This window comes from Lacerta agilis, chromosome 6, assembly GCF_009819535.1.
Source record: "Lacerta agilis isolate rLacAgi1 chromosome 6, rLacAgi1.pri, whole genome shotgun sequence".
Classification (NCBI taxonomy): Eukaryota; Metazoa; Chordata; class Lepidosauria; order Squamata; family Lacertidae; genus Lacerta; species Lacerta agilis.
In genome coordinates, this window is record NC_046317.1 from 26,681,813 (window position 1) to 26,705,775 (window position 23,963).

The 23,963-nt window shown below is 43.8% G+C and overlaps 1 protein-coding gene across 5 annotated transcripts; it reads left to right on the plus strand.

The window, feature by feature from the left end:
• The first annotated feature begins 475 nt into the window (after nucleotides 1–475).
• MCOLN3 (mucolipin 3) lies at nucleotides 476–23,657 on the plus strand. Of its 5 annotated transcripts, none has more exons than XM_033151679.1 (14): nucleotides 476–621; nucleotides 5,064–5,296; nucleotides 8,901–9,068; nucleotides 12,028–12,181; nucleotides 12,912–12,996; nucleotides 13,077–13,173; nucleotides 14,078–14,177; nucleotides 15,808–15,920; nucleotides 16,029–16,178; nucleotides 17,331–17,432; nucleotides 17,570–17,692; nucleotides 18,273–18,479; nucleotides 20,413–20,543; nucleotides 23,216–23,657. In XM_033151679.1, the coding sequence occupies exons 2-14, from the start codon at nucleotides 5,066–5,068 to the stop codon at nucleotides 23,220–23,222; spliced, it is 1,668 nt and encodes a 555-aa protein (XP_033007570.1). In that variant the 5' UTR covers nucleotides 476–621; nucleotides 5,064–5,065; the 3' UTR covers nucleotides 23,223–23,657. The 5 variants fall into 5 exon arrangements, with proteins under 5 accessions (XP_033007570.1, XP_033007571.1, XP_033007569.1 ...); XM_033151680.1 differs by having other exon boundaries at nucleotides 488–612; XM_033151678.1 differs by lacking the exon at nucleotides 476–621 and adding an exon at nucleotides 701–772.
• The last annotated feature ends 306 nt before the right edge of the window (nucleotides 23,658–23,963 follow it).

Here is a 23,963-nt window from a genome sequence, read left to right on the forward strand (position 1 = left end):
GGTCACCCTATACAGTATATAGAAATGAGCAAACCAGTGATATTTTAGGGAGCAGGCTAGCAGGCGGGGCCCATTACTTACATCATAGGAGTCTACACAACACAAAACACTTGGAAATGTACATCCAGTTTTTTTCCCTTAACATTTTTGGGGGGCCCCAAGAAAGTGGGGCCCTAAGCTATAGGTTGTTTAGCTTATACATAAATTCCACACTGGGCAATGCCCATTAACTTTGGAGGACCCAGGGCCTTCAAATATTGTGTGTGTGTGTCAACTGGGACCTCTGCTGTGCTGATGTAGGGAGGTAAGTAGGGAGGAATTTCTGGTCTGGTTTGTGCTCACACTGGCAGTCTTCGCCTGCGGGAGGCGGAGGCCCAAGCTGCTGCAGGAGCGCGCTTCGGTAGTCACGTGGCGGGTCCTCCTCCTGCGCCGCCGCCGCAGTTCCTGCGCCCGGGCAGCTTCGCCGGCACCAGCTCGGAGTGGCTGCCCTCCCGCCCTCCTGCTGAGGAGGACGCTCCCCTCCTCCTGCGCGGCAGCAGGGATGAAAGCGGACTCCCCTTGAGGCGCCGGCCGCCTCCTCCTCCTGGCAATGCGCGCGCCCTTCCCCGGCAGGTAGTGCAGGTGAGCGAGCGGCGGTGGCGCGTTGCCCTCTCCGCGGGCATCAGGTGTCGCTTTGCGCCCGGGCGCGAGGAGGTCTCTCTCTCTCTCGGCGTCCCTGGTGGTGTCGTGTTCCGCAGGCGGCGTCTGTAAGCGCTTGTGGCCGCCTTAATGAGTAAGTCGCCGGCAAAGGCTGGTTCCCGGATGGGGGGAGCGCATGGAAGGGAGAGGCGCGGTAGGCTCAGGCGCCCCAATGCGCTGCTTCTCTCGCCGTCCCTCCAAAGGTCAGTCCGGGCGCTCCTGCTTTCTCTCCGAGGCAAGGAAAGGCTCTCCTCCTGGTTGAAGATCCCGCGGAGGTCATATAACCGGGGTGGGGGCAGGGAGGAGAGGAGACAGACTTTCCCCCCTTCGTTATGTGCCCTTTCTTCAAAGAGGCTGGATTTTGGAGCTGAGCATCAGACAGGCAGGTGGACACGCACAACGATTATTATTATTGTTATTAAATGAATCTCTTTCCCATGATCAGTTGGTATGTTGAAATGGATGCTTTCGTTTAGATTCCTGCATTGCAGGGGGTTGGACTAGATGACCCTTGGGGTACCTTCGAATTCTATGAGTCTATGAAATGGAAGGTGCTTACTAGGATGCCCCCAGGGATCCTTGCTTCTCTTCTCCAGTGCTTCCGAGGGAATTCATTGGTAGAGGGAAAGGCACTTTGTGCATGTTCAGAGGCATAACCTGCTTGGTCAGATTTTCAGGGTGGCACTGGAAATAGATGGGGCTGCAGCCTTTAACTGGTTAATATATTGGATTAAGCATCTTGCAATTGCCTAAAAGGAGACCCCTATTAAATAGAAAATTAAAAATGAAAGTTAAGTATCAATTTTTTCTATTCATGGATTTTGGAAAATTTATACCCAGGCTTTTTTTCCTTTGTTTCAAAACTATTCTTTAGTAATGTAAGTTTATGCAGATTTAATCACATATCTGATTAAAACCAATTTGATTCATCCATACAGTGACTTATACTTGAAAGTTTGACTGCAATCCTGACCACACTTACCTGGGAATAAGCCCCATTGATTTCCTTCCTTCCTTCCTAAGAGAGGCTGGGATGGTGAAGATGAAGTCAACAGAAACATGCTTGTTGTCTCCATCTACAATCTCTATATCAGTAGATGTAGGACTCTGATATGGGTATATCCAGTAACCTTGCAGAAATGTGAGTAATCACTCCGAATGCCTGATGATTTTACCCATGTGGCCATGACAAAGTTTCTCGTTCAAACGGTAACAGAAAATGTGGAAACTTTGGACATGAAAATGTTCCTGATCAGCGCATTTGGCCATTTTAATTGCAGTCATTTATGGATACATTAGGGACACTATGTGATGCTCCTGTTAGCTAGCAATTTTTTGCATGTATCTGTTGTCATGCTATCAGCCGTGAAACTGAACAGAACATCAATTCCTGTGTAAATGTGTGCCACTCTTGCAATGCCCTTGTTTCCATCAATTGCTGTGTGAGGGAGACCAAGAGAGTTGACATAGGTTGGCACTTAGCTGCACAGCCAGCCTTGTGGGTTTTTTCAAGCCCAGATTGCATGTTAACATATTTTTAAAGAGCTAAATTAGGGACTTCTATCTAGTGAAGAAATTTGCTGCATTCGTCTGTAGTTACGGACCCTGGTTTGGCAAAAAGTGAATCGAAGTCACTTCTTTGTAGATTAGCTGCTGCTTTCCCACATGTGCAGAATTTCCTTCTTCCAAAAATTGAGCTGTTTTTGTTTTCTATAATGGCAATTACAATAACCCTAAAAATGTCTACTCAGAAGTAAGACCTGTTGGGTTTAATGGAACGTACTATCTCTCTGGGGTGTGTGTTTTTATAGAATTGCAGCCTAAATGACCCAAAGAGGTCAGGTCAGCATTTTGTGATGTTTTTCACAACTTGATTATATGTTTACTTGAAAGTTAAGGCCCTAATGGGATTACTTCCCTGCTGAAAGCCATCATCCAATGTGCATTTCCTTTGGTAAAAGCACCATCAGATTTACTTCTAAGCATACGTTCGGATTGGACTATACCTGATCTTTTGAATGCACTGCATCCTGCTTGTAGGCTCTTGGCATATTTTGGCCACTGCTGCAGGTAAAACGCTAAATAATTCACATACCATTTGCAAGAGATAGGGGCAAGAGAACTAGAAGCAATGTCATCGGTCAAGCTGCAAACACTTCTGCGACATCTGTGTAACAAGCAGAGCAAAGGGGATGTTCTCCATTGGCCAGATGTACTCTACGTTCTGGGGACCTCAAATCTAAAGCAGGGCCAAAGAGCTGCACAGTTGCAACCAAGACTTCCAAGTACCTTCCTTCCCTTTACCGCAGGGTTGGGGAACCTGTGCCCATCCAGAAATTGCTGGACGGAAACTTCCTTCATCCCTGACTACAGGCCACTGTAGTCTTAACAATATCTGGAAGGCACCAGCTTGACAGCCTCATTGAAGGTCACAGAAATAAGTTAGATTTAAAACTCAGGGGCAAAGAGAGGCTTTCCCTTTAGTTTCCTCACTTTTAAAGAATCTGCATTGTGCAAAAAATTATCTTGATACCAATTTGTATTTAGTGAAAGCGGGGTTTCCCAAACTTGGGTCTCCAGTTGTTTTTTGGACTACAGTTCCCATCATCCCTGACCACTGGGATGGTGGCATTTGTAGTCCAAAAACAGCTGGAGACCCACGTTTGGGAAACCCCGAGTGCAAGGATGGAGAACCTGAGGCTTTCCAGATGTTGCTGGACTACAACTCCTAGTAGTCCCTGATGATTGTCTATGCTGGCTGGAGTTGATGGAAACTGAAGCACAACAAATACCTGGAGAACCGCACGACCGCTGATTTAGTCAATCCGTATCTTGGAATTGTATGTGGGCAAGAAATAAAGAACACTCTGATCTGATGACCTGTATCACAAGAAATACAGATAAGTTCCAATTAAGAATTTATATGCAAGGGTGTTTTTTTTAAAAAAAATAGCTTTATATTTTTTAAACCCACTTTAAGAAATCTGTCTTCTGTTGTATCCAAACTCTAGTAGGAAAACTGGGGGAAAGATCGAGATGTGGAAATATTGTGTTTATGGAAAATGCTTCCGTTGCTCGTCTCTAAAAATAGTGCTTTCTGTGAGTGAAGCATGGGAACTGTGTGTGAATTAGTTTTTCTGTACTCTTAACTAATTCACCCTTCCCTGCTCTGCTTAGTTGATGACCTAATAAGCCTGATCATATGGGTTGGCTGGTCCTTGGGATGAGTGTATATATCTGGTTTCTGTTTTACACCGTACACATCTGGGCTGTAAACTGCCGCTCCTAAAGGCAGTGGTTCTCAAAGTGGTTCTTCCAGTGTGGTGTAGTGGTTAAGAGCGGTAGACTTGTAATCTGGGGAATCGGGTTCGCGTCTCCGCTCCTCCACATGCAGTTGCTGGGTGACCTTGGGCTAGTCACACTTCTCTGAAGTCTCTCAGCCCCACTCACCTCACAGAGTGTTTGTTGTGGGGGAGGAAGGGAAAGGAGAATGTTAGCCGCTTTGAGACTCCTTTGGGTAGTGAAAAGCGGGATATCAAATCCAAACTCTTCTTCTTCTTCTTCCTTCTCTGGGGCACAGTTTCAGAATAAAAATTTGCTCGTGCCACACCAAATCTTTTTATTGATAAGAAATACTTTGGAAAACAAAAAGAAACCAACTCCTGGCAGTGCTTGGTTTATAACACAGAACACAACTACTTTATAATATGATCATGGGACATCCAGAAAGTATAAAAACAATGCAGCTACATAAGAACATGGGGCCATTCCCAAAATATAATTATAAACGATCCTCCTACATATGTACCTTATGTACGTGTACAAACTGAATGAGAGAGCCATGAGCCTGCCTAATTTGAGACAAACTCTCATCTCCTCATCAACACAAAGAAGGCTTTCTCTCTTCTGATCTTTCATATTTGTCAAGAGTTGAAAATCCCTGTTCACAACAACATGTTGTGGAGAACTGCAGCAGAACACCTAATGCTATTCTCCAGCACTTTGTTTGGATGGTAATTCAGGGTCAAAACTAGGATTATCCTCAGTATCATTTAATGTTCTTGCTCACATTTTGAAAATGTATCTGTCCAGATTCTGCAAATCAAAAAAATAAAATAAAATTCTGATACGATGCTACACCAAAATGTTTAAAAGTTTCCTTGATGGTCCTTGAATCTTCCTGCCACACCATCCTCTCCTGCTGCACCAGTGTGTGGCATGTTACACCCTTTGAGAACCACTGCCTCAGTGTATGATTCCTTCATGGAGACAATAGTCCAGCTCATATAGTAGAGATGCTCCTAACCACAAGTATAATATTTTCTGTTAGTCATTCTGAGGTTGCTAACGTCTCTCTGGTTTAATCACTGGGTTGCTCGTTCCAGCAATGGAAAACCCTGAAGTGGTGGTTGTAAGCAGCTGCAGTTCCCATGATGATGAAAACGTTTACAGCTACAAGAGGCGCCCTTCAATGTGTCAGGAGTTGCTTCTGGAAGATCAGCTGAGAAGGAAACTTAAATTTTTCTTCATGAACCCCTGCGAAAAATTCTGGGCCCGGGGGAGGAAGCCTTGGAAACTTGGGATACAACTTCTGAAAATTGTCATGGTTACTATCCAGGTGAGAGACAATGGGAAAGCCGCAAGTTGCCTTTTAGAAATCCCCCAAACCATCTTACGTTGCTTGGACGTGACTCCAAGAGGCTATTGATACTGAATTGAGATACACATCTGAGAAATACATTTCCGGAACTACTTTTAATACTAATGGAAAATGTAAAAACTTGAAATTAGAGGGAAATGGCTTCAGTGTTTCAAATTATGAAAGTCTGGGCGAAAAATAATCTCCTTTGATATTGGAGACCCAGCTATGCCACTATGAGAGGTGGGAGCTACCCCTGGTTGTTCTTTTGGAGCCCTCTAGATCAGGGTTTCCCAAACTTGGGTCTCCAGCTGCTTTTGGACTACAACGCCCATCATCCCTAGCTAGCAGGACCAGTGGTCAGTGATGATGGGAAGTGTAGTCCAAAAACAGAGCCCTAAGTTTGAGAAACCCTGATCTAGACATTTCCTTTTGTTGTCACATGACTTGCCCTGGGCCTCCTAATCTGGCTTGCTGCGTCAAGCATGGTGGACAGTATACAACTACACACCGTACATTTCCCCCTCACAGAATCCTAGGGACTGTATCTTCAGAGAGATACGATTCCCAGCACCCTCAACAAACTGCAATTCTCGGGATTCTTTGGCAGAAGCCATTTGCTTTGAAATGTAGCCTATGGCGTGTATGCAGCCTGAATTGTCACCAATGGTTATTTTTTTGGTTGCAAAATTGACCCCTCCACAACAGGAGTAAAATTCAACCTCCAGGCCAGTCAGCTTCTGCACACGGAGAGGGGAAGGGGGTGTCATCTTGTCCTTTGCCTCAGGCTGCTAAGTGCCTTCGGCTGACATATATTTAGAGTCAGTTTTATAGCCATTGCACTGTCTTCACCTTTACGGATCCTAGATAATAAGCTCTACGTGCAAATAGAGAGTGAGAGATGTGAAGGTTAAAGTTGCAGAAAACCCATTGCTTGCATTTAAGGCCCAGCAACGGACTGGAAACAGGGAGGGATACACCCAGTAAACTGAGAATATACTCCTACTTTGCCAACTTTTTCTTTGCCAAATCATATTAAAAACCGAAGAGAATAGTAAGGTTGCAGTTCTGAACTCAGCCCTTACAAGTTTATGGTAAAGTGCCATAACTGTATTATTATTATTATTATGAAGAATTTATTGGCATTTTCATAACACAACACACACCCAAACCCACACCTACAAATATAAAACAAATACAAATACATACTGTATATACTTGAGTATAAGCCTAGTTTTTCAGCACATTTTTTGTGCTGAAAAAGCTGCCCTCGGCTTATACTTGAGTGAGGCGGGCGGTGGGGGCAGCGAGAAAGAAGCCCTTTCTCTCCGCTCGTGCCGCGACCCGCTCTCCCCAGTTAACCATTCCTTAAGAAGCGTACAAGAACGGCGGTTCTTTACTCTCCCCAGGCAGCTTGTTCCATTCCTGAACTGCTCACATAAATGCAAACTTGGCAAAGGAGGAAGAGGAAGGAGCAGCCCAAAGGGCTGCTTTCGGGCTGCTTGTTCCTCCTCCTCCTCCACAGCAGCAAAGGTGAACCGGCTTATACTCGAGTCAATAAGCTTTCCCAGGTTTTTGTAGGAAAATTAGGTGCCTCGGTTTATATTCGGGTCGGCTTATACTCGGGTATATACGGTATATTGCCAGGATTCTTCTTCTTGTTTATATACATAAAGAAAAATTTCTATTTCCGAATCTTGACGGTTGACTTCCCCTGCCTTTTCACCTTCGGTTTTAAATCCATAATCTACTTTCTTAACATCTTATCTCTGAAAAAAGAATTTAACTTCAATTAAAGATAACACAATTATCTTAATCATCATATTCTATCATAAATCTTAACAAAATATTCTTATAAAATCTAAACTTATTTCTTCTGTCCTTTATCATGCTGCTATTAACATAAAATCTCAATATCTCCTTACTTATTCAAGATAAACTTGCAATTAACAACCTTCACCCTCCGATTTCAGGAACCATAACAGACCATTTAACTTTTACATTAAATACTTCACCCCACACCCCCTCTGTCCATTGTCTTTCTCTGTCTTTCGCCGGGACCAATCTTCCAGTTATCTTCTTTTCCCAGATGTCCACAGATCCAGGCAGCATTCACAACAAACTTTGCATCGAGCTTCAGGATACACATCATCTCTTTTCTGGGCTCCTCCGCTTCTTTGTACCATACTTCTTCTTCTTGTAAATATCTTAATTCCTTGTCCCTTGCCCCCGAGCTCCCACCTCGGGGTCTGGATATTGTAAATTTTACCGTTCCGGGACTGCCACCCCCAAAGAACGGTTCTTTTTCCCGGAGTCGCCCAGACATTTCAAACCATCCTTCAAGCATCCCTTCTAACTCTTTGCAAAGGTTTCCTTCCATTGTGTAAAACTTTTGAAAAACCTCCTCTGTGGAAAGTAGATTTTTTTTATTTATTATCCCACTCAAGACTTTCAATTTCCGATTAAGCAGTTCCAGCCTCAAGACAGTAAGCATTTCTTCATCCGTTAATCCAGAGTTCAAAACAAGTTCAAACACAAAGTCCAACATGTTGGGGGAGGGGGTGAGTGTCAAATTTCAGTTCCTGTCTCTTCCTCCCTTTGTTTCAATTGTTTCCCACATCAGTCGAAATTTTCCATCGCCATTTTTCTGAAGCCAGAGCGTAAAGACCAAAACTTTAAACGGAGATATTTTCTGCCCACTTAATCCCCAAAGGGAAATCTCAGCAGTCTGTTTTCAAATTTCAAACACTTTGTATCCATTACTGTAGCAGCAGTCACTTAAACTGGTTATTTTCTTTCTTTCCCGAAGGGAGGGAGGCAGGCTTCCTTTCCTCTTCCCCCCGGATCGTTCCCAAGATGTAAAAATCAGTCAAATACTCACAACCACCGGGTTCTTTAACACCATTAAAGACAGGTAGAACTTAGACGCTCATCACGGGATTTGTCGCCGCATTTGCATCCCGGTTGGGGCATGTCCCCTATAGCCCAGCTCCGTCATCCCTTCACCCCCACTCCCCCTTTACAGGGGGAGCGAGGGAAGGGTTCGGAGCCACAATGGGCACAGCCGGGGAGCCCAGGGTGCGGGACGCTCTTCCCGCACCCCACCGGAGCCCCGCTTTGCGGTAGCGGGGCTCCAACCCCCGGGACGGACTGGGTCGCCTCGCAGCCGAGGCAGCCCACGACCTCCCGCAATGGCGTCGCCGCCGGAAGTCCTCATAACTGTATTATTTTAGATGCCTGCTGAAAACATTTTCGACGGGCCTATCCAGACACATCATTGGTTACATGTTTTATTGCGTTTCATTTTTTAAATGGATGTTTTTCACTGTTTTTAAATACGTTTTTATTTTAGATTACAGATGTGTGTTTGCTACCCCTGGGATCTTTCGGGAGGAAGGGTGGGATATAAATTTGATAAATACAAATATGGTCTTAGCCATAGCTGTCCATGCAGCAGGGAAATGACCCATGTAGAAATGTGCAGCTTTTAACCAGCTGAAATTATTTGGAATATAAAAAACAACTTTTGCTCTCTTTTCTTTCTTTCTTTCTTTGTCTTTTTTGTGTGTGCGGTTGGCTTCAGCTGGTAGTGTTTGGGTTAAGCAACCAGATGGTAGTGGAATTTAAAGAGGAGAACACAGTGGCTTTTAAACATCTCTTCCTGAAAGGCTACACAGACAGACTGGATGACACCTATGCAGTGTATACACAGATGGATGTCTATGATCAGATCTCTTTTGCCATAAATCAGGTAACTTCACTTCCTATGAGCCATCTAGAAGCAGTTTACAATAAATATAGCAGCTAGGGTTATTCTACAAGGGTGCCGTTTTCCATGAAATTAAAAGCTTGCTTAAAAAAAATCAAGCTACTACTCCATATTAAATGCATTTGTGAGCATTAATTGCACAGAAAATGGGTAGTAGGACAATTCTGTTCTCTGAATTTTATGGTTTTTGTTCATTTATTACACCTTTCTCCCACCTTTTACTTGAAGGAGCTCAAGACTGACATAGTACAAGGTTCTTTTCATACATCACCCTCAAAACAGTCTTTGCGAGACAGGCTGGGTTGAGTGGCCCAAGGTCACCCAATGAGCTTTATAGATGAGTAGAGATTTGAACCTGGGTCTCCCTGCTCCTAGTCCAACACTACACTGACTATACAGACTTTCTGTACAGACAGAATTGCATAACAAAAGTAGTCAACACTAAAGCTATTTTCAGGTGCTTCTGCAGGGAATGGGGAACCTGTTAGTCCTCTCCGTGTTCTTGGACTCTGGCTCCTTTCAGCTTCAGCCAGCAGAGCTTAATGGTCAGGGATGATGGGTGTTGGGAGCCCAGCAACATCTAGAGGGCCACAGGTTCCCCTTCTTTGTGCTATTGTCTGAAGAGGGAGACCTTTAGCCCTGCCCCAGAGCTGCATGACTCATTCAGCTTTTCGCTTTGTTTTCAGCAAAATCACGCAGAGGTGTCTTGCACATTCCACAGAGAATTAGGGAACCTCACCTAGTTTGTATGGCTACAGAGAGTGAGGCCAAAAGAATGTACCTGCAGATCTGCCGTACCAGTGTTCACTCCTCAAGTGATAATGGCTAAAAAGGACTTGGGTCAGCTGTATGGTGTAGGGCAGATAATGGCTGATCCATGGTTCCTGAAAAACATATTGCAAAAGTATTCTCAAGTGCTGACAGTCAGATGAATGTCTACACCAGGGGTTGGCAACCTAAGGCCCATGGGCCACAAGCAGCCCATGGGGGTCGTTTAACTGGCCCATGGACCCCCACCACCTGCTTGGTCGGCTCCTGTGCACCGTGCTAAACCGGCACAGAGCGGGGACCGTCTTTCGCAACACTGGCCGGCTTCCCATTGGCTGCAGGAAGCTCCTGTGGCCAATGGGAAGCTGCGCACGTGTCCTCCACACTGGAAGGAGTGCCGGAAATAGTGTTTGTGCATGCGTGCGCGCACACTCTGGCCCACCGTGGCGTCTGCGGGACCCTGAACCGGCCGAAGCCACAAAAACTTTGCCGACCCCTGGTCTACGCATTGCAGAATGTTTTGCCCCTCACAAGTTTTGAGTTCAAACCATGCAGGCTAAAAATGGGCCACGTGATGTCAGGTGACTGGCAGGTGGGTGGCCCCACCCACCTGTTAAGCTTAGCTCATGGATGGGTGTGTCAAGATGAAGGAACCTGCCTGCCAGATTGATCCAGTCCCCCGCCCCTGGCTTAGGTGAAGCAGTCTACTTGAGCCCAAATCTGGGACATATATTTGTTTTGATAGCAGCTTGAAAACCATTTTCTCACCACAACATTTGGGAGCTAAGATGTGGAACCTGCTTCCGTCCTCGTCTGGCTACCTACCTGTTTGGCAAGGCTAACAATATAAGGATTTCCTCGTATCTCCTCTTGTTTCCACGTGGCCCGAAAGACTGGACTGCCTGAGGCAGAGTAGCAAACGCTGCCAATCTAGGTGCAGAATACATAAGGCCAGTCAAGTTATTTTGGCTCTTGAGGCAAACTCACCCCCACAAGCGCTCTTCCTTGTCTCTGGCTGTAAAAATCCAAGAATTATTAAATACCTAACCATTTGCTGGCCTTTCATGACACCCAAACCAGTTTTCTGTGGCGATTACCTCATCCTGCCTAATGATAGGGCCGGCTCTGTAGTATTTCTGCAGGGTCACAGGCAGGCTAACCCCCGTCATCTTTCTTCAGCATCTGAGCATAGTAATAGCTAACAGATAACATCATCCTCATGAGCCAAACTTAATCCCCCAATCAGAACTCCAGAAACTCCTTCCCACTGATAAACTACCATAGTTCAAGAGCCTGTAGATACAGTCTCATTCAAATTGGCGCATGCCTTAGTGTGCTTTTTGTGAGGACAATTGTAGTCACTTGCTGGTTTTCAACTGTTTGGGTTTCTCTTGTGAAACTCCCCGTGAAAAACCCTTAAAGGGCAAAGAAACTACTCATCTTTGTCCTAATTGCTTGTTCTTCCCATATTTATGGGAAGTAGGCAAATAGAAGGTCAATAAAATGCAGATTCTGATCTCGACTTTGTCCATGCAAATTTAACTAAACCCAGTGAAACCAAACATTGTTCAGAGAACAACACTAAATTTATCTAGGTAGATTTAATCAATTATCTGGATGCCCTCAGATGCTCCTTTCACCTTACAGGAGAACGACCCATTTCTGGAAACCAGAAGAGTTTACAAAATTAATAAAACACCAAAGACAAGACTATAGAAAATGTTATTTTGTTAACAGTTATAAAAACCTAATGCAGCCAATAACATAAAATACATTCAAAGCTGCACATTTAAAATTAAACATTAAAATCATGTTGAGACGAAGGTATTTTAAGTAATATTTCCAGAAAGGTGATCTGTGCTGGTCTGCTGCAGCAACACCAACAAAGAGTCTTGTGGCACCTCGATGTTATTGTGGCACAAGCTTTTGTAGACTACTTAGACTCCAGTTCATCAGATCCATGCACCTAAAAACCAAGAGGGGGGACCAGAATATCTCCGAAGGGAGGACGTTCCACACACATTTTGAACCACCACTGGGATGATCTTGCCTCTGGGTAGTTGCTTATCTGATATCGTGCATCAACAGGATGGAGAGTGTGTCACCTGAGCTTTCTCTTGATTGTCAGGTAGGTTCGTATGGGTTCATTAACCACCTGTCAGTTTTGGGTTAGTATTTACAGCTGCGTACCATATCTGTTGGAAATCATGCCTACGAGAAGAGAGGAGCCGAAGAGACACCTATGGCCATATGCCAATACTTCTACAAGAGAGGAACCATTTGTCCTGGAAATGACACTTTTGATATTGATCCAGAAATTGAAACTGGTAATATATATTTTTATTACTCAAGTCTGTGTTTGAGAGAGAGAGAAGGGGGAGGGGGAAGAGGTCAATTTCCTTTCATCACTCATATGGAATACCAGCTATTACTCTTTTGTACACACACCATCTCATTCTAGAATCAATGGAGACTTAAGTACTTGGTTTCCCCCCCCCCCCCGACCCTTATATAACCCACATACATAATCTAGATCCATTGTGTTGCTGTTTCCCCCTGGCTTTTATTTATTTATTGAGAAACTGGTGTTCATTCTGAAAATAAGAGCCCATTGCAGATTGATTCAGCATTACCCCACATTTGAAAAACAGATGTTGGTGGTCCTGACACTGAGGAGTGTATCCTTAACTGCCCAGTGAAGTTGTGGGTGGCTGAATACCAAGATCACAACCACTACCACCTCCTTCCTTCTCCTGGGGCACGGCTCAGGGAGAAAAAGATATGGGTAACTTAATCGAAGGGAGAGCTTTCCAATGCATGTCAAATCACCACGTCTACTCTTGTGGACAGCAGGATCTTCCCAAACCTGGGTTTCCAGCTGCTTTTGGACTACAATTCCCATAATCCCTGACCACTAGTCCTGCTGGCTAAGGATGATGGGATTTGTGGTCACAAAATGTCTGGAAACCCAAGTTTGGGAAACACTGATCTAGACTCTTCTTTACCTTGCAAGATGCCGAGTACTTCCTACAAAATCTGTCTGTCTTTTCCTCACAGAATGCTTTTATGTGGAACCAATGCTGCCCTTGGAAAACAGGACACTGGGGAAGAACATTTTCAACTTCACTCTAGACTTCCATAGGTGAGGCGCGAGTTCTCAGTTGCTGGTGTGCTCACATGTTGTTGGTAATGGTGAAATAAAATCCCAAAATCTTCTTCTAGACTCGTGACTCTGCAGCTCACATTCAAACTGAAGGCTATCAATCTCCAGACGGTTCGTCATCACGAACTACCAGATTGCTATGATTTCACTCTGACAGTAAGTGTGTGCTTCAGGGATATCCAGTTTATGAAGTATAAATTCATGTTTCATTTCCCATTACAACTTGGATTTTGCGGGTGGCGGATATGGAGGATGAGACATGGACAAAGTGGTAATAGCAAGGGAGATGTTGAGGAGTTGAGGAGATGTGCAGAGTACCGAAGCCAATGAGCTGCTATTTTAATTCCTCCCACTGTCCCTGAGCTGGGGTTTTGCCAAGGTACTGTGGGAAATTAAAATGGCGGCTTCCAAGCCTAGTTACCTGGTGCCAACTGAAGCACAGAAGAGATTTTTGAAAAAGAGGGTCCCGGGTCAATCATCAGTTGTGGGCCTTGCCAGCTGCCCAAGGATTCCAGGCGCCAACTCCAGGCCTGTTTTCAAGAATGTAATTTTGGCTGTCATGGTGCAGCAGTTATAGCTAAACCAGGAATAGCCAAGGTGGCACTCTCCATGTGTGGTCCGTCTCCCAACATTTCTGACCATTAGCCGTGTTAGTTGGGGCCAACAGGAGCTATAATCAAACAACATCTGGCAGACACCATGCGTTGGCTATCCCTGTGCTAGACGCTTATCTTCTAAAAGCGAATGCTAATACTCCAGGAGTGTTGTGTAGTATCTCCATGGAAAGCTCTCTAATGCTGGGAACAGCATGAAACTTTGCAAAACATCATTTTGTCAGCTCTGTTTCAAATTCTGCTTGCAGCCAACTATTCATCTTTGCTTCCATTTAACTGCTTTCGAGCAAACAATTGGGAATCGTTAAAGACATTTCAATCCGATGTGTCTTGCTAGAAGAATGTTTGTCAGATCCAGTCTGTCTTAACGGCACGCCAGTGTGATATATGGCTTCAGAGCTTTCTCTCTAAATAGATAACTGCTTTTTTTGTCTCTGGCCCCACAGATAGTCTTTGATAACAAAGCACACAGTGGAAGAATCAAAATTAGCCTAGACAATGATATTGCCATCAAGGAATGTAAAGACTGGCATGTATCTGGATCACGTAAGTAAAAATATCATATTCAAGGTTTTTGGTCTCATCTTCTTTGCATCTAATATCCAGGTCTTTTAAAAAAAAAATGCAAATTCAATCAGTGCAACAGGTGGGAGAGGATGAATTCCAACCTGTATCAGCTTTGACTATTTCCTTGAAGGTTTCATATTCATGAGCATGTTCCCTCAAGTTCCATGATCCAAATATGAGCGAAGAATAGAAACCTCATCTCCATTGTGGACAAGTCTCCCAATAGGAAATAGACTTCTTCTCACTTAGCATCATTGCTAAGGGCTACTTTTCATATAGCACTTTTTAAAGATAAGCAGTTTATGGATATTGTTGGTGTTACATATTTGAGAAGGAGAAGGAAGACATAAAACTATTTAGCAAGACAACATTTAACACTTAAAATAACTGTTGCCATTGGCTTTGGGGCTGAAGTCCAGGACCTCACTCAGTAGTGCAGTGTTTTTCAACCACTGTTCCGCGGCACACTAGTGTGCCGCGAGATGTTGCCTGGTGTGCCGTGGGAAAAATTGTGTTTATTTGATTCCTATTCAAGAGAATTACTTTATATATAGTCAATATAGGCACAGAGTTAAATTTTTTAACATTTTCTAATGGTGGTGTGCCTCGTGATTTTTTTTCATAAAACAAGTGTGCCCTTGCCCAAAAAAGGTTGAAAAACACTGCAGTAGTGAATGCAGAAGGGCAATGCAGGTCTGTCTGGCTTTTATACACCAAACACACACACTGTGTGTGTGTGTGTGAGAGAGAGAGAGAGAGAGAGAGAGAGAGAGAATATATGCACACATTATTGAAAATTAAAAAATACATAGTTACAAGTGCACAGAGCAAGTTAAGACACAAAAATGAAGAAAATAGTACCTATGTAGAAAACAAAACAACATTTATGTATGCGACAACAGCTGCATGGATGCTACTAGCCCAGAGATGGAAGGGAAAAAAGAGTCCCTGCCGGAGAGGAATGGCAAACTAAGCTGATGGACTACGCCGAAATGGCAAAGCTGACTGGAAAGCTCAGGAACCAAGAGGACAAAAACTTTAAAAAAGAATGGGAAAATTTTTTATAACTTACTTAGGAAACCACTATAAGCAGATGAAAACATTAGCAGAATTTTATTATCACTTGTAATGTAACAGGTATTATGGATAATATGGATGAATACAAAATATAGATTAGGAAATAATATGTAGCTGAAAATGTTCACATTAGGACCCATGGAGGGGCTGAGGGGGAGTCGCAAGAGTAAGAGAAATCTCTTTTAATGGATATGTACCGGTATTTGGAATTGTTATAAACTTTTTTTGTTGGTTTGCAAAATCTAATAAAAACGAATTTCAAAAGAAAAGGACAAAAAATGAAAAGGAAATTGTATACATTACAAAAAAATAAAATGAAATGAAATGTTAGTGTAGTTATTAGCCCTTAGCCTATCATGGTATTTATAAAAATGAATTCCAAATATCGTTATATCCTTCCATGGCAAGTCTACGTTTGTAAGATGCTACTCTGACCTACACAAACGTACTGGTGTGAATGAGAATGGGGTGGAGGAGGGAATGACTATTATCTACAAGTTTGTTAGGGTTTCCCCCCTTCTCTCTCTTCCAGTACAGAAGAACACGCACTACATGATGATCTTTGACGCCTTTGTCATATTGACATGCCTAGCATCCCTGGTTCTCTGCACACGATCTGTGATTAAAGGAGTTCGTCTGCAGAGGGTGAGTTTAGGGTTTGCCGGACGGCACTTCCCAGCGTATTGTCGTTTGCAGCTTCTCATATAATAGTTCCTCCCCTTTTTTTCTCTATGTCCGTGTCCCCTCTCTCAGGAATTTGTATCTTTCTTCCAACAACATTATAAGAAAGAAGTCTCTTTCACGGATCAGATGGAATTTGTGAATGGCTGGTATATCATGATCATAGTTAGTGATGTTCTAACCCTAATTGGTTCTACGCTGAAGATGGAGATACAGGCTAAGGTAGGTAGCAGGCTTGTATGCTGAACAGGAAACAAACGTTTCCTCTGCTCTTTAATATCTTGGCATCCTACTAGGTTAACAGCAATCCTTTACATGTCAGTTCAGAAATAAGTCATAAGTTCAATGGGGCGTACTCCCAGCTTTGTAGGTCAAGGGATTGCTGCCTAAATATTTTTTGCCTGCTTTTCTCCCCATTCATGTCATGATGATAAGAAGATGCTGCTGGATCAGGACAGTGGCCCATCAAGACCAGCATCCTGTTCTCACATCGAGGCTGACAAGATGCCTGCGCAAAACCCATAAGTGGGATAGGGGCACAGCGTCATTCTCCCCTCCTGCTGATTCTAGCAAATGGCATTCAGAAGCATTGCTGCTTCTACAACTGTGGAGGCAGACGTCATAGCCATTGATTGCCCTCTCCTCCATGAATTTGTCTAATCCACTTTGAAAGCCATCCAACTTGGAGGCCATCGCTGGCTCCTGTAGGAGCGAGTTCCATAGTTTAATGTATGAAGTGGGAGCCGGAAACATCTCTGGGCACATGGAGGAATCTCTTCAGTTGTGCATATATATTAAATAAATATTCTAATACACACCACTTTCCAAATACTAATTTCATCTAAAACAGGGTTTCCAGCTGTTTTTGGACTACAGTTCCCATCATCCCTGACCACTGGTCCTCCCTGCTAGGGATGATGGGAGTTGTAGTCCAAAAACAGCTGGGAAACCCTGATCTAGGAGCAGCTCTTCTCATCTCTCCGGTGCACCTTGAGTCTCTCTGGAGGCTCCTTGTTCACCTGGGTCATAGTGATACCCCTCAGAAAAAGAATAGCATTACCTGTCTGCTGTTGCTGCAAAAGTAGTTGATGTTTCCCCCTGATTTTTGTCTGGCAAATCTGGGGTGCCTCCTGTCTTAAAGTGAATAGAGAGGGTTTTTATCTAGGACAGCTTGTACAAAATGCAGTCCACATATCTTATCAAATGCTACTTCTCACCAAGACAGGTGTTTGATAAGGAGGCAGGTTGTGATCCAGATCTACCTTGCTCCCACCCTCCCCATCACCACCAGAATACTACTAAGATTTAATGCTATTATACTAATTTGGGCAGTTATACAAATCAGCTAATGTTCCAAAATTCTGTTTCATACAGAGTCTAACAAGCTACGATGTCTGTAGTATCCTCCTGGGAACCTCCACCATGCTCGTGTGGCTTGGAGTGATTCGCTACCTAGGCTTCTTTCAGAAGTACAATGTAAGGATTACCTAGGACCTCCATGCTGTTGGTATTTATTTTGTTTCCTGTTGCTGTCTAGCTGTACTGAATGCAGGGCTGAAGCCTGATCGGCAATACTGGATTATTATTATTTTTGCTTTTTTTGTTTTCTGCAGCTGCTTATTTTGACACTACGTGCGGCTTTGCCCAACGTCATCCGATTTTGCTGTTGTGCTGCTATGATTTATCTGGGCTATTGTTTCTGTGGCTGGATTGTGCTGGGCCCATATCATGTTAAGGTATTGCAATCTAGGGTTTTTTGTTTGTTTGTTTATTTAAGCCTTGCACATACATTTCTTTAGCTCCATAAAAAACATACCTACTGAGGGAGATGAAAAAGCCACCCACAGATTTTATTTAGGGCAGCATGCCCAAAACACAGAGTTGTTTCCAAAGCTGTCTGTGCAGAAGAAGAATCATATTCATCTTATGTAACAAGACTTCACTGTCCTCTCCTCTCCCCTGCAGCCTTGTGTGCAGCCTCTGAATCTGCTGTGAAGAGCTGGAGGACTCTCCATAACATATTTTGGAGGCACACTGGAAAAGGAGAGGAGTTCTGTTGCACAAGTGGCAGTCTGCACAAAATTAGATTCTGCCTGTCCATTCCTATTTTGCCTGTCCATTCCTATTTACGGCCCTGTATACGGAGACAGTATTAAAGTACTGTCTAAATGATCTACTATTTATACTGTACACTATGTGTGGCAGGGACCCCCCCCCCCAAAAAAGGTATATAACATGTTTGTTTGAACTTGCTTCACTGATCTGTCAAAAACAAACACCTATTTTTTTTGTTTTGTTCTGGTTCCTCTCTTCCAGTTCCGTTCCTTAAACATGGTTTCCGAGTGTCTATTTTCGTTGATAAACGGAGACGACATGTTTGCTACTTTTGCAAAGATGCAGCAGAAAAGCTACTTGGTTTGGCTGTTCAGTCGGATCTACCTCTACTCCTTCATTAGCCTTTTTATCTACATGGTCCTGAGTCTCTTCATTGCCCTTATTACGGACACCTATGAAACAGTTAAGGTATGTGTGAACCTTTCCAGAGTGATACATGCTCCAGTTACCTCCCGCTTGGACTACTACAATGCGCTCTACGTGGGGCTACCTTTGAAGGTGACCCGGAAATTACAATTAATCCAGAATGTGGCAGCTAGACTGGTGACGGGCAGCGGCCATATAACACCAGTCCTGAAAGACCTACATTGGCTCCCAGTATGTTTCCGAGCACAATTCAAAGTGTTGGTGCTGACCTTTAAAGCCCTAAACAGCCTCAGCTCAGTATACTTGAAGGAGCATGTCCACCCCTATCGTTCTGCCCGGACGCTGAGGTCCAGCTCCGAGGGCCTTCTGGCAGTTCCCTCACTGCGAGAAGTGAAGCTACAGGGAACCAGCCAACCCTGTGGGATGCCCTCCCACCAGATGTCAAGGAAATAAACAACTATCTGACTTTTAGAAGACATTTGAAGGCAGCCCTGTTTAGGGAAGTTTTTAATGTTTGATGTTTCATCGTGTTTTTAATATTCTGTTGGGACCCACCCACAGTGGCTGGGGAAACAAAGTCAGATAGGTGGGGTATAAATAAATTATTATTATTATTATTATTATTATTATTATTATTATTATTATTATTATTATTATTTCCTTGTAGGGAACCAATGCTAATGTTTTTCTTCCACTCCCCAGTTATTAAGAAACTTCTCCCTTAATTGGATTGGGGTTCACTGCTATAGAGGGGGCCAGCCATGGGGACAACTGCTGCAGTCTGGCTGCTTTCAGCAAAAAGGTTGCACCTGGTTTCTTGTGGAAGGAAGGAGCCCCATTATTTTCCACTTTAGGCTCTAGGTTTGAAGGGAAGTTGATGGCAAGCCACCTGCTTCACTTCAGAATTCTCCTACTCTTTATCAGCTGAGAATTTGTATTTCTTTTCTTTATTAATTAAACTTGCTATTTAAAAATGTAAATACGTAAAATACAAATCCTCATCTGCTAGCATTGGAGTAAAGAAAGAAAAAGAGAAGACGTAAAAGAAAACACTCAACTCACATAAAGCAATCAAGGGCCACCAAATAAATCAGCCTCAGTTTCAACATACATGTTTCTATATGCCATCCAAATGTCCCAATAGGTATCCAAATGAAATCAGTGTTTATAAGGAATACATTCCAATGCAACAATTGCAGTGAGGTACTTGGAGAATTGCATAGTAGATTTTGGGTTTCCCAAAAGCTTGAAGTCTTTAAGTCCCAGCAACCAGAAGGTTTTGCTAAATGCACTTTTGTTGTCCTGCTGTTGGTTCCCATACCACGGGGAACATAATTTAAAAGTACGTGGACATTGCAAATATCTAGGATTTCTCCAGGACAAAATTAATGCCAACAGAAACTTCAGACCCAAAGGAAAATATCGCTGGACACACCTGCATCATATGTAATGCATTTTCAGCATTACAGCTACAGCATCTATCTGCATCAGACGTTGCCTCCCTATAAAGAAAGACCTTGGAGTCCGCAGCTGAGAATTAGTACTGGCAGGTTTTTTTAGGCAAGCATTCAGGCACTGTGCACGTGCAGCCCTAATCTCTAGCCTATTTTTGGAGTTTTGTGGGGAGGTGGGAAAGCATTTGCAAGAATATGATTTCCCTTCATACTTTGAAGATTCGTCTCCCATGGATTTGAAGAAAGTGCATTTTGCATGTTCACATGACAGGTATAAAAAATATTTTATAATAAAATAAACCACTTTATCCTTCTCCCCTAGCCCAATTTTTCTACCTAGCAAGTCCACCCACAGCACTCCAACCCCTTAAAAAATAAATAAACAGGTATGTTTATTTAAAAAATAAATAAAATGGTATGTTGAATAACAATTAAAATTACATCTCTCCATTGATTTGCATACAGTAGTTTGTTTGAGATTCCATGCATTGATGCTAACAACAACATTTTTTTTTTTAAAGCACTACCAGCAAGAAGGCTTTCCAGAGACAGAGCTCCGTGCATTCGTAGCACAGTGCAAAGATCTACCAAACTCTGGGAGGTACAGGTTAGAAGACGAAGGCCCTGTAACAGTCTTCTGCTGCTGTAAGAGGTTAGTAACAAAATGCAAACCCATCCTGAGAATTGCCTAATTGTTTCCAGAAAGTATCACTGCCCCCCATCCTGATATGCAAAACTGAACTAGTTGCTACAGTTTCCAATTTGGCAGTTGCCAGATTACAGAACTGAAGTTTATACAGTCCTACCTCAGGTTGCGAATGCTGTGGGTAATGTTTTTTCGGGTTGCGCTCGTGCCGAACCTGGAAGTACCGGAACGGGTTACTTCTAGGTTTCGGTGCTCGCGCATGCGCAGTAGCGCTAAATTGCGCTTCACGCATGTGCAGAATCACGACTCACACGTACGCAGAAGCGGCACTGCTGGTTGTGAACTCTGCGGTTTGCGAATGTGCCTCCTGCACGGATCACGTTCGCAACCCAAGTGTCCACTGTACAGGCAACTCCCCACTTATGTTCCAGGCTCCCATGCACATAAATGAACCTGCGTGAAGTGGGGAGCACCCTCCCTGCCACTCTCCAATCCATAACAAAAAAATACTGTATCCAAAAATATCCATGACTAGAATTGAAGCTCTGGTGCCAGCAGGAGGCTGGGGGGCACGCAGGAAAACAGCTTCTGCTGCTGCACTCCCTCCCCTGCATGCCAGCTGCTAGGCGGGGAGGCTGAGCAGCGTAAACAAAGCCTCACTGTGCTGCCTGTCTTTTCATAGCTTCTTCTACCCACACTGATGTACTCTTTGGTCTCTGGGGAGGGTGTCTTTGCGAGCCACAAGGACTCTAACACTCTCTCCTACCATTTCTGGCTATGAATTGAATTATTTCCTGGTGCCACGTGTATGCGTGGTCGTGCCTGAGTCAAACATACGGAGGTGGGCGGTGGGTTGTGTCAGGGAGCCAAGCATGGCTCGGGAAGAGAGAGGGGATAGCATAGAGGAAAGAGCAGGGAGAGAAAGTTGGGAGTCAGCCAGTCAGGGGGAGGAGGGTAAATATAGAGAGCAATTACCGATAATCACGACAGATACGTCCACGTCACCCAGCCCCCCTCTGCAGACGTCTCAGGAAGAAAGAGAAAGCAATTACGCTGTCAGTAGCAGACAGGGGAGGGAACAACGGGGGAGAAAGAGGTTCAGACGTCATTTTAGGGCGACCCGTAGCTTCCTCTGTTGGAAAAGGCGCGAAGATAGCAGTCTGGAAGTTTGTTAGCTCGGAGAGCAGTCATGTTTTATCACTCTGTAATTAACAATGTCTAATAAACAGCTTTTAAAGCTCAACGCTTGAGCCGGCCGTTACTCACAGCAACATCAAAGGCAAGAGTAGCCGTGACAGGTTGCCTGTATTACTCTATACTCCAAAATAAGCATTGAGCCACTCTGTATTATACACACTTTGCAAGATGCACTTAGTTCTCTTTGAATACAAACTAATGCATTTGCCTAACATGCTATTAAATGTGATACCCCCTCCTGGCAGACTTACTGTAGCTATAAGGAATGGGGGTTTAAAAACCATCCAGAAATGTGCCTTGGGCTGCTCCAAACGACACCAAGTTTAACTAGAAATGCATAACACATGCTACATAGTCATTTATACATATATTCACACAGATTTGCATGGAAGCAGCATATCTGAAAGTGAGTAACAAAAATTAAGCATTAGGCAGGATATGATTCTCAGGCATCTGGAAAGCGAAAGTCTCCCACTTGAATCAGTGTATGCAGGCCTAGAATGAGGTACAGGGGTGTGAATGGGGAAACCATGCCCTGGGTGTCAGGTTGCCTTCCCCCTGGTTCAAGGATGTGGGGAGTCGCAGCGCAACAACATTTCACTCCTCACCCCCATTTCAAAGGCAACTGGGGCTGGTAACATACAGGGCAGCAAATCACCCTGACTGCTTCATGTTCTTTGAATATCTCTGGGCCTGTGTGGGGCCAAGAGGCATCCAGGGGGAAACAAAGGGAAAACAGGGTGCCACACTAGAAATCTGAGCTTGCCAGAAATGTAAAGGCAAAGGTACCCCTGACCATTAGGTCCAGTTGCAGACGACTCTGGGGTTGCGGCACTCATCTCGCGTTACTGGCCGAGAGAGCCGGCGTACAGCTTCCATGTCATGTGGCCAGCATAACTAAGCCGCTTCTGGCGAACCAGAGCAGCACACAAAAACACCTGCCAGCAAAGTAGCCTGAGGTAATTTTTTTTTTAATCCAAAAATTGGGGTTGGCAGGTATCAAAAGAAAGGAGTGGAGGGCACCACATTGATGGTCCCAAACTTAAGGCCATGTTCATGAGGAATCCAGAGGAACAATGTATTAAGAAGAAAAATTATGTGGGAAGGGTTCTGATGCGGGGCCATAACAATGGGCCACAGCATGTACCACTGCGCTCTTTTGGCAGGAACTAGAAATGTGATCTTGCCCGTAAAATGCAGCACACATAATGTCTTTTGCACCGAAACAAGAAGTATTGCTTCATGAAAACAAATGATACTGTTTTGAGCACACCAAGCTCAGCTGAAACTGCTTATATCCTCAATCAGTTAAATTATCAGACATGCAGTGCAACCCTACAGCAAGTTTACTTAGAAATAAATATCGAGTTCACTGAGACTTTACTTCCAAGTAACTATGTTGAGTGCTATAGTTTTACTTGTTCCGTTATTTGTGTTCAAAGGAACTAATCCTGATTCGCCACCCCCCCTCCCTTTTCAAGGTCTTAAAGAGAATAGCAAGAATTCTTGAATATATTCGGAGATTCCTGGACAGCGCTCTCATTACAGATACTTAACTGAACCATCAAAGAGAAAATTCCTACACACAAGGCACAAAACACCCACAAAGGTCCTTGCAAGATTAGCTAACTTTAATTACTTCCTAGTGCATTCATTAGAACTTCAGCAAAAATCAAAGCAGAATTGCCTGGGTTTAGAAGCATTGTTGAATATAGGTATATTACTATCATAGTCCTACAGGCACGATGTGTGAATACTGTCCACTAATGATTAAGGACACTAGGTGTTTTTCAAAACTGCTTTGTTTGTTCTAGTTCTGTGTACACATCTGCATTTCAAGTTGAGACAGTGGTCTTGATGCTGTAATGGGTCAGGGCCAAAGTGAGGGTGCAGAGACTATAAAAACTTGTAAAAACCTAATGGGCTTCAGGAGGGAACTCATAGAAACTCAGTTCCAGCACCTCTCAGGTGGGTGCTGTTGCCATTCTGGGAGATTGAGGGAGGTGTTCATGGTGAGTTCTGGCACCTCTTTTTCTAGAAAAATAGCACTGGGCTTCGGTCTTGATTAAAAACCTCTTTGAAAAGTACCCAATGTTTAGATGTAGCTCAGCGTCTTAGTGCATTAAACAAGAAGTTCTTTGGATGAGTTGAATGGAAAGACTCTAGGCCAGAGGTAGCCACCATGGTGATCTCCGGATGAACTAGACCTCAAACCATCCCCGACCCATG